Genomic DNA, 11374 nt, shown 5'->3' with positions numbered 1-11374 from the left:
TTTCCAAGTTTGTACCCACCACACTTGTTGGTTATCAGAGGACAGGAGTCTCCTCATTGTTCAATGCTTATGCAATAGTGTTAATCTACAAATGTTTTATTAAAAGCAGGATGGCTTTTTTTCTTTTGTTCTGTATTTGCTAGCAAAATAAAGTACAATTAATTTAAACGTGAAGGAAGTGTAATTTAATTAGATGCAATATCCATGTCTTATTTCTTGATTAATGAGATTATCAGCTGTTTCACTCAACTAGAAAGAAAAGGCTAGGAGAACTTTTTGTATTGACATATACCTCTCTGTATTGACAAAATACGCAACAGGTTTTTAAAAGTTACATTTCTACAAATTCTAAAAATGACACTGCATATCTAGATGGCAAGTTTCATTTTAAAACGTCTGTGGAAAAGTGACAATTTAAAAAACCAGACTCATAAAAATTATAAGCACTTGTGCTAGTTTTAGTTTCATTCCAATACCTACTCATTTAAACCAGTGAATTGTTCTGTCATTTCAGGACCTTCTTTAATAGGTTAGCTTTTAGAGTTGTATAGCTGATGCACACCCTTGCATTTCATTATCCTGTTCCTGCTAATCTTCCATCACCATTCTAGGGAAGATAAAAGGTGAAAGTGTTTATATTTCAATGAAAATACACACTTAACAATGAGAAAAATATATCTGAAAAGTACTTAACATTTTAGGTTCTCATTCAGGTCTATTACTTTTATCCCCAGTTAAGGTAAAATACATACTGTACTGAGGGGGGGGAAAAGGCTTAACTCAGAGCTGAAAGATAGGCTGGCTTAACAGTTTTCTTCACCACATTTACTAGTAAGAGATATGGATTTAAAACTGTGATTCTGTTAAAGGAGGTGGATGAGGGGGGAAAAAGACAACTCTAAATGAATGAGGTAATTTCATACATTCAATAGTGTAAATAAATACAAGTACAGTTTTACAGGAACATGAGCATAAGTTTAAGGGTTTTATTATCAAAGTCTTGTAAAACAATTTCAGAAACTGTACATCAACATGGCACAGACTGTAGCCCACTTTTGTTTTTATCTGCACAAAAGTAAAAGCTCTGAAACGTCTTTAACTAAGAAAACAGCTCGTCTAACTACTTTGCATAACATGGAATCACTGTGTGCATAAGATTACTATTGCAGTGACAGTAAACACAAATTTATTAGTTTATACAACTTGAGATCAAGTAAAAAGTACATTATCAAGTAGACTTGCTTTTAAAAGCATACAAAGGTCAATTTTAAAATGCACTACCTCTTTTTGTAACATGTTTAGCTCATGAACAAATATAAAATAAAAAACTGGGTGATGAAAACTGCACAAAGCAACTTCTATTCATTGGGCACTGGGCAAGTCAGGAGACTTTGCATTACTACATCAGAAAATTTGACCTCCCCAGACCCAAGAGAAGAAGTTAGGAATTCAACTATACCTCTCTCCACTGCCTGAGATGGACTTTAAATTGACTGAGTAAAAAACCATCAAAATTAGCCATCAAAAAAGGTTAGTGCATTTTAACCTCGTCAAAATGAAACAAATCCCACCCACCCACCCCCCAAAAATAGCCACATGGCTAAAAAGATTATCTACTTATATCAGAATGCTTATTTCCAGATGTAACTATGAATATTAATTTTGTGTAGCCACACTTAAGACCCTTAAAAAGATCCATCATACGTTGTAAAATTTTCTTTGAACATTTAGGATGTTTCTGCCACAATTAACATGCAATCAGTGCATTCCCTATACTGCTCTATTACTGCAATGAATCAAACTCTAGAAACACTATCATAAGTGAGCCAATTTACTAAAGGAGATCATACAACATAAACAACCCATGCCTGCTGTAGATGCATGCAGCTTTTCACTTTTGCTTGAAGCAGCACCAAGTTAGTAAGACCTACTTGGCTACTCAAACCAATGTGGCCATAGCAAGAATGGCAACCAAAGTACCTCTCACTATAAAGCTTTTGATGTAAATTAATATCAGGAGCTTTACAACCATTTATAGGTTAGAGCTGTATACATCTAGATTTAGGATTAACAAGTACAGCATAAAAGAATCACACAGGAATGACACTGATGCATGTCTGCAGCTGCATTCACTGCAAAGGCAATATTCAGTCACTCATATCCATGTCTTCTTCATGATGATCATCCCCATTTACTTTGGATTCTCTTGCTGAATCTCCACTTCCCTTATCCACTGGTGATTCCTTTATTTTGGGGGAAGCAGAATCTGCTACCTTCTTTTCTTCCTTTTTCTCTTTCTCGCTGTCATATCCTTGTTCTTCTTCATCATAATCCCTTGTGACCTGCTTTGCCGAGATGAAAAAGTAAAAGTAAAACTTGCCTCAAGGTTCTTATGGGTTTAAGGTTAATACTACACCAAAGGCAGTGAAACTAAACAAGTTTTTAAACATACTTTTACGTCTTTGTCACTCTCGGATTTTCTTTCCCGATCCTTCTCTTTGTCTTTGCTTTTCTTCTTCTTGCTCGTTGACCGCTCTCTCTCATCTCTGCTTCTCTCTTTGTCTTTATCCTTCTTCTTTTCTTTTTTATGTCTAAGATGACAGTAAAGTACCTTGCTCAATCTTCGCACATTGCAAAAACTAAGGTTAAGACTTTACTGTAATTCCCTCACTGAGAACCAGCCCCTCATGCTAAAATCCTAGTTTAAACCAGAAGCCACCAAACTCACAAAACATCAGTTCAGCCAAGGTTAACTATTCCTTTAGAATACAGTCACATCCAGCCAGCTCCCTATCACATCTCAAAGCAAGAGGGGGAGGTGAAAAGACAGTGTGGGAAATTTTCTAAACAGGGCAAGGCAGGACATTAAGTTTATTTTCAGAATGCAATACACCCTCCCACACATTTATTAGTGCCAGAACATCAATCATCAAAAATCAGGACTTCCCTCTCATGGAGAATTTACAGCAGAGTTCAAGAAATTCCTTGGTTGAAAAGGATAAAACTATACCCTCCACTATAGCTCAAACATTCCAGGTACCAGGACTGTTTCCTCCCCAGATACCCCTTTGAAAATTAGAGCTACAAAGCAACTGAACTCAGAGGCCTGCTAGCACACTGACCTTCTTGGAGATGGGGACCGAGACAGTTTTCTTTTAGGGGACCTGGGCTTTTTAGGTGACCTTGTTCCACTCCTGCTTCTTCTGCGCCGTCGTTCTCTGTAGGCATTAAAAGGTAACAGTCCAAAAACATCTCAAAAGTCAGAAGTGTTTAATCTACAGAGTTTATATTAACTTAAATATATTTGTACTGGCACATATCTAAAATCTAAAGGAGCACTGCTCTACAGAGACATTCCTCCTTGTTTTACCAAAAAGACACATTTACTATTAGCAGCACTGCAAAGCCAATGCAGCTGTTGATATGCAGCGCAAGCTGCCCTCTGATTCTACCTCCACTATCATGTAATAAATTGCCATCTAAGTTCCTATTACACTATAGCAGTCAGACAAAACAGCGTGATTTTCAGAGACCAACTAATACCTTCTTAGCACTTAAAACGTCTTTGAGGCACTTCATTTCCCCCTTTATAAGTCCAGGGACATCTCTCTCTCTCTCACACGTTAATTTAAGAGATGCTTTATTTGAAAGTACATTTTCTCCTATTATTCTTTTATATGTGGACAAAATAAATGCAGATATGTTCCTGTAGTTTTCAAGCTGTCACAGTAAACAATTTCTGAATTGTGACCTTTTCAAGAGTCCAGAAAGACTCAGTGTGCTAATTTAAGGTTGGTATTTTTTCCTTGTGTATGAGATTTACAGTAAAAAAAACCCCAAACAAATAAAGAGATGTGCCTAGATCAATAAGGCATTGCACAGATTTCTTTAAATGCTCCAGGTGAGACCGAGTCTCTGTTTCACTTTCCTTGAAGTGGGAGCTGCAGGTACTTTGATAAATGGGCTGTGGTGGTCTTGTTGAAACAGCTCCTGTAAGTCTCTGTAACTCTAGTTGAAGTGCTAACTCATAACCTATAGCAACACACTTCAGCAAATAACTGATTTCTTCAGAGGTGAAAGAGGATAACTGTCACAAACCAGGTTAGAAACTTTTACACCAATACCACTATATTCTAATCCTTGAAACACAGACTAAGTGACCCAAGTTCTGGTACCTGCTTGTGCTTCTAGATCGTCTAGTTGTGCTGTAGCTTTTTGGTGGAGTTTTAGAACGTTTCTTTTCTTTCTCTTCCTTCTTTTTATCCCTTGAAAGGCAAATGTTACATATTCAAAATCAGTCAGTTTTAGGAGACAAATATTTGCATGTCACTAGAATAGGAAATAATACCAGATAATCACAACTATCAAGACATTTTACAGCACAAACTGATTGTCTCTCTCCACTGTGAAACTCATTTGTGAGAAAGAGAAAGCAAAGAGGGACAATTACTGAAATAGCAGAACAGCTATTTTAATTCTTCCTGAGACATCCAAGAAGAAATTACTAAGCTTAGATGCTAAAAGTTACAACTGATTTTTAAATGTAATAAGCATCTGCAGCTCCCATTGCAACTAATGGGAGATGCATGTTTTCAGCATCTATGACAATGAGGCCACATTTAAGTGCCTAAATACATATTCAGAGATGTCTTAACTTTGGGCATCACAGTGGAACACAAACCTACTCTTATAAAGATACTTCCTCAAAGACATGCAAAGTTAAATTCTACAAAAATGCTATTTGTTTAAATCTTGTCGGTGCTATGCTTCAGTACCTAGTACAGTTAAGAGCTCCAATTTGTGGCACAGTAATAAAAACTACTTGGTAGTATTTGATGACCTGGTTATTTTCTTTAACAGACGTTAAATTACATATATTTCAGAATTAACATCTGGATTTCTAGCAAATTTTAGGAGTAGCAAGAGGGAATTACTTGGTTTTGGATGCGCTCCTAGACCTTCTACCTCTCTCTCTGGAATGAGATCTCCTCCTTCTTGGACTTTTAGATCGCCGCCTGCTTCTTGACTTTGAATGTGACCTCCTCCTTGATCTGCTTCTTGATCGTCTATCAAACAACGCATTAGCCACAGGATTACAAAAATATATTTGACCTAGACATACCAGACTATTAGTTAAATGCTGTCAGCGCATACAGAAAAAATGAAGAAGATGGACCCCATAAAGTCATGCCCAGAAAGGCCACAACAGAAAAGCAAGTGCCACAAAGTACAGGTGATGAGTGAGTGATGGAAACCTCTATCAGCTATGCAACATTATCTATTTCGGTATGTGAATACACACTTATGGTGGCAGAAGAAAACTGATAGGGTGGCAAGGAAGTTTTGGAGGAATTATTTGAAATGGAGAAAGTAAATGCATGCCACATACTCATCAGCTGTAGGAGCAACATAGAAGGCATGGCAATGACAGCCAGAGGAAAACATATTGGGCAAAGCATGTTGGCAGGCAGATCAGAGATGCAAGCAGCAGTGGAACGCTGCAGATCCGAAGGTGGGAACAAGCTGAAACTTGATGCAGAAGATTTAGGAGACCCAGTAGAGTAGTATGAAGGCAGGAGGGACATAATTAGCATGACCTAATTGTGGACAGACTATTGAGGTGCAAGGTAAGAACTGAGAGGCCAGAGACATTGTATTGGAACACCTAAAAATATCCTGGTTTTCCATTTAATCAGTCAAAACATTCTTAAAAAAAACCCCAAAGTGTTTAAGCCACTAGTATATGGAGTAAAATTTGCTGTTTACCAGGAGCAAACAGCCCAGTGGAATATGCATTCAGTATAAGAAACAGTGTTTCTGGAGTGAGGACAGAGTCAAATGATTATTTTTGAAAATATCATCCACTTTGAGATCATAGAATCTAGTCCAGTCCCCTGCACTCATGGCAGAACTAAGTATTATCTAAACCATTCCTGACCTGTCTAACCTGCTCTTAAAAAAAATCTCCAATGATGGAGATTCCACAACCTCCTTGGCAATTTACTCCGATGCTTAAATACCCTGACAGTTTGGACATTAGGAAAAACTTCCTATCTAAACCTCCCTTGCTGCAATTTAAGCCCACTGCTTCTTGTCCTATCCTCAGAGGTTAAGAACAATTTTTCTCCCTCCTCCTTGTAACAATCTTCTATGTACTTGAAAACTGTTATGTCCCTTCTCTTTTCCAGACTAAACAAACCCAGTTTTTTCAATCTTCCCTCATAGGTCATGTTTTCTAGACCTTTAATCATTTTTGTTGCTCTTCTCTGGATATTCCCCAATTTGCCCACATCTTTCCTTAAATGTGGTGCCCAGAACTGGACACAATACTCCAGTTGAGGCCTAATCAGCACAGAGTAGAGCGGAAGAATTACTTTTTGTATCTTGTTTACAACACTCCTGCTAATACATCGCAGAATGATGTTTGCTTTTTTTGCAACAGTGTTACACTGTTCACTCATATTTAGCTTGTAGTCCACTATGACCCCTAGATCCCTTTCCACAGTACTCCTTCCTAGGCAGTCATTTCCCATTTTGTATGTGTGCAACTGATTGGTCCTTCCTAAATGGAGTACTTTGCATTTGTCCTCATTGAATTTCATCCTTTTTACTTCAGACCATTTCTCCAGTTTGTCCAGATCATTTTGAATTTTAATCCCAGCATCTAAAGCACTTGCAACTCCTCCCATCTTGGCATCATCTGCAAACTTTATAAGTGTACTCTCTATGCCATTATCTAAATCATTGATGAAGATATTGAACAGAACCAGACCCAGAACTGATCCCTGCGGGCCCCACTTGTTATGCCCATCCAACAATGACTGTGAACCACTGATAACTACTCTCTGGGAACGGTTCTCCAACCAGTTTTGCACCCACCTTATAGTAGCTTCATCTAGGTTGCATTTCACATGACGTGGTCATGTGAGACAGTATCAAATATGTACGTGTCATTGTTGAATCAGAAGCTGGCAGTAGGGCACCAGCACATATAATTTGTGTGTGTCTGAATATTTCATAACCCAAATATATGTTGTAACCAAAAAGTTTCCCAGTGTTTGATTTGGAAAATATGGTCAACCTTAAAGAGAACGCTGCAGAAATCTAGACATGTGATCACCAGAGCACGGATTATACAACTAAGGATGAAAAATGAAAAGGACAGATTTAAAGAAGTACAAATTGACATTACATTGCAGTATAGAGCAGGGATCAGCAACCTTTGGCACGCGGCTCACCAGGATAAGCACCCTGGCGAGCCGGGCCAGTTTGCTTACCTGCCGCGTCCACAGATTCGGCAGATCGCGGCTCCCACTGGCCGCGGTTCGCAGTCCCAGGCCAATGGGGGCTGCTGGAAGCGGTGCGGGCCAGGGGATGTGCTGACCACTGCTTCCCGGAGCCCCCATTGGCCTGGAGCAGTGAACCACGGCCAGTGGGAGCCGCGATCGGCCGAACCAGCGGACGCAGCAGGTAAACAAACCGGCCCGGCCTGCCAGGGGGCTTACCCTGGCGTGCCGCGTGCCAAAGGTTGCTGATCCCTGGTATAGGTGATGCAGTGGTAGGATGAATAAAATCATCAAGATTGGCCAAACGATAAAATAGGTTATTTGTTGAATAAGTTATTTGATTGGGGAAGATTAATGTAATCTATTTTTAAGTTTCATTGATAGGAGGTAAAATAACTTGGAATTAGATTATAAACATTGTGTAATAGTGTGGCAGGAGCAGCACCCCCATGGATGGGGACCTTTCAAGTGCCCTAACTTTGGTCTCCCAGGCAGAGAAATGAGTCCCCCCTTCTGGTGACACTGTAGTAGGGCTCTGGCCCAGGAATTAATTGTCCCTTCAGTCTTATCCCACTGGGGGATGAGGGAAGAGCAGGGGGAGGGGCATTGAGACCCAAAACAGTTCCAAATAAAAAAGCAAACCCAAGTCAATTGTGGGCCATCCCCCAGTCTTCCAGTGGGGCACCCCACCCTTCCCTTCAGGCCTGTCTCCCAGTCTCTTACTCAAACATGGCCTGTTTGAGGTTAAATGCTCCTCCAGTTAGCAGACCTGTCCTCTCACAGCTCTTTAGTCTGCGAGGCAGAGTTCCATCCTTCTTGCTGACCAGCCAGCTCTCAACAGCCAGGCTCTGTCCTTTTATTCCTCCTCCAGGCTTGGCACTGGGTGCAGATATAGCGCAGGGAAAGCTAGCTGAGCCCATAGGCTCTCCTTAACTCTCTCTCTGCTGGTGTGGGCCTTTCTATCCCATCCCACCTCGTACCCCCCCCCCCCCCGATACCATCTTGGGTACCTCCCTCCCCCACCAGCTCTCCCCTCTCCAAAGAAAAACAATCAGAATTTGGGTAACGTGCTGGATGTGGAAGGAGAAGGGGTTGAGAGATAGATACCATCTCATAATTTGAGGCTGGGTGTCTTTCATGGAGTGGAGTCAATATAGCGGGGCATGGTTGCTAACAAAAGTGAAATTATTGTCAAGGTAGTATAACAGCGAGTCCATGGTCCACTTCACTGACTACGTCTCTTTCTTGATTATGGAATAGGCTTTTTCCACTGGGAATAATTTCCAACTAAGGTAGAGGATAGGGGTGTTCTTCACATTCCATCAACTGGGATAAGAGAGCCTCTAGTCCCACAGAGGTGTTGCTCTGTAGTGGGAATTTCCTGGTGAAGTTGCAGCTATACGAGACAGGCTCTCAGAAGAGGTAAGCCCTATGGGTTTGAAAGGCCTTTTCACAAAATGTTGGTCCACTGGAATTTCTTCGAGCTATGGGTTTTAATGAGATCCATGAGGGAGGTTGCAATGGCCAAGCAGCCAGTAATAAACTGTTGGTAGTATCATGCCAGTCTTAGGAAACAGTTTACCTGTTTCTTTGAGGTTGGTGAGAGGCATGTCTGTAGGGCCTGGACCTTATCCACAAGGGCTGCACCTTGCCCTTTCCCAGTGTGCACTCGATGTAGGTTCTCTCATTTTTGCCAGACAGCATTTAGTAGGGTTTGCAGTAAGGCCAGCCACCCTCAGGGACAGGAACAGGGCAGTTACATGTTTCAAATGGTCTGCACAAGTCTGACTACAGATTACAATGTCATCTAGGTATGCAGCAGCATGTTATGGGGCTGGAGGACCTGGTCCATTAACCTTCTGAACATGGCTGGGGGCTCATGGAATCCAAACTGCAAATCCAGAATTGAAAAGAAGCCAAAAGAGGAAGCAAGGCTGTTTTTTCCCCAGGTCTCGGGCATGAGGGTAATGTACTCCACCTCATCTAGCCAATCAAGAATTAGTCAACATATGGCAGAGGGTAGGCATCAACTTTCAATATGCTGACTTTCCTGAAATCTATGCAAAAGTAAGGGGTCCTAACTGGCTCAGGGACCAGCGTTATTGGGCTCTCCAGTCAGTAAACTCCTCGATTATTCTCAGCACTAGCACTGTGAAGCAGAAGCGTGAGTCAGTTTCTCTCATCCTCTGGGTATGGGGTTGTAGACTTCCTTGGATTTAGTGTTCTGGTTCAGTCTGGATGTGATGGGCAATCAGATGAGTTCATCTGGGCTGCACAGAAAAAACAGTGGAGAAGAAGGCAGTGATCAACTGGTGGGGCTGGACCCTCTGTTCTGGAGTGACATTACTCCTGATCAAGACTGCAGTGGCTTGTGGGACTAATTTGGTTTCCAGCAGGTAGTGGGCTATGAACAAGGGTTTCCATAGCTTTAAAAGATTCATGAGGTAAACTGTGAATTTCTGTCTGCTTGCTGGATCTCAAAATTCACAGGCTCCACTTGTATTACCTCATAAGGCCCCTGACAGCAGCTTTGATGTCACACTGGAAATAACACGAGAACTTGATCCTCAGAACTTGATCCTCCATCACCTGGAGATGGATCCCTTTATGACTGGATGCTTCCTGCTTGATCTGGGCACCTCGAAGGTTCTTGCTGGCAAATGAGCCTAGAACTTCAGGCTTCTCCTGAAGGCTAAGGACACACTGTACCACAATGTCAGCTTGAGGTGACCGTTCTCCTCACATTTTCTGAATGAGATCCAAAATCCCGCATGCTTGTCTCCCAAGTAATAGTTCAAATGTTGGGAAGCCGGTGGAGGATTGTGGCACTTCACATGGTCCCAGAGGCAGATATCCATAGCTACAAACCTTCTCAGCATATTTTTTAGCAACCTGTTAAAAGTGTTCCATTAGCCTATCTCTGCGGGGACAGTGGACAGACATTCAGAGAGTCTTCATTTTCACAACTGACATACTTGCTTCATTGTCTGGGAAAAGAGGTTTGTACCCAAGTCCATTATAATTTCCCATGGAACCCAAACCCAAGCAAAGATCTTCAAAAGTTCAGAAGCAGCTACTCTGGCATTCACGGAGCACACAAGTATGAGGCTCAGGATACCAGGTGGCATAGTCTACAAGCACCAGAATTTACTGGTAGCCTGCAGCGCACTTACCAGGGCCAACTACGTTCATTCCTATACATTCAAAGGGTATGCTCATGAGTGGCAGGGGAACCACTGTCCAGAGTGCTGTGAGCTGGCACAGGAAGCACAAGAGTTGGGGAAGTCCATATACACTGCAGGCCTATCAAAACAAAAAAAAACCCCACAAACACCCCAAAAGACTCAGACTAGAATTCGAGCCAGTGTTTTCTCCACCCCTTGGTGCCCAGGAAGGGTCTGGTGTGGTCCAGCCGTATGACCTCCCTCTGGTAGGATCTAGGCACCAGAAGCTGGTTTCTGATTTCCTTGGTTTGGTAGTCTCTCTCAAGGTGAAATAGGTGGTTGGCCTTCTCTCAAAAAGAGGAAAGCTTCATCTTGTCAAGGTTCCACCAATTCTTCACTGAAAACCATCACTTGGGTATAGAATCAGCTCAGCATGTCATCAGTTTTCCGCTCTTCAATGAGGTTGAAAATTTTGTTCTGATCTCATACTCGGGGGAAGGAAGGTTCTCCAAGTTGGGATCATATTGGGCCTTGCTCTGTTTGGCTGTTGCCAATTTGGGTGGAAGTCTCTTCTCCAGGAGCAGGAACATCTCCCACACCAGGTTGACTGAGGTGTGTGGAATTGGGGAGACTTGTTGCTCAGAAAAAGGTCCCAAAGATTCCTTCATCAGATCCCTGAAATATTCCCAATCTCAACGATTAATAACTGGATAGGCAAGTGATGGGGCCAGGCCAACCATTATGCTCTCCCAAAATTAGATTAACTTGGACACGAGGGTACAGTTTCATGTCCCTGTGTACACATTGTAGAAGGAGAGTTCCCCAGGGTGATCCAGGATTTGGAACCACCAAGCTCAACATCAGGATTGAGAATATGTTGAGTCCAAAAGACTCACCACTTCTGTCCCACTCACTCTTATGGGG

At 41.8% G+C, this 11374-nt stretch overlaps 1 protein-coding gene across 7 annotated transcripts in view; it reads right to left on the bottom strand.

The window, feature by feature from the left end:
- Positions 1-972: 972 nt before the first annotated feature.
- The window catches only part of SRSF11 (serine and arginine rich splicing factor 11), a 33867-nt gene continuing 23465 nt past the window's right edge, over positions 973-11374 (bottom strand). For 5 of the 7 annotated variants that reach the window (XM_045026892.1, XM_045026897.1, XM_045026895.1 and 2 more), the window contains 5 exons: positions 4935-5066; positions 4176-4265; positions 3123-3218; positions 2453-2591; positions 973-2345 (listed from right to left, as the gene is read on the bottom strand). In XM_045026892.1, coding sequence (XP_044882827.1) covers positions 2148-2345; positions 2453-2591; positions 3123-3218; positions 4176-4265; positions 4935-5066 — 655 coding nt within the window. In that variant the 3' untranslated portion in view covers positions 973-2147. The remainder of the gene's footprint in view (positions 2346-2452; positions 2592-3122; positions 3219-4175; positions 4266-4934; positions 5067-11374) is intronic. The other 2 variants (XM_045026893.1, XM_045026891.1) reach the window with 1 other exon arrangement.

This window comes from Mauremys mutica, chromosome 8, assembly GCF_020497125.1.
Source record: "Mauremys mutica isolate MM-2020 ecotype Southern chromosome 8, ASM2049712v1, whole genome shotgun sequence".
Lineage (NCBI taxonomy): Eukaryota > Metazoa > Chordata > Testudines > Geoemydidae > Mauremys > Mauremys mutica.
This window is presented reverse-complemented; position numbering and strand designations above follow the sequence as displayed.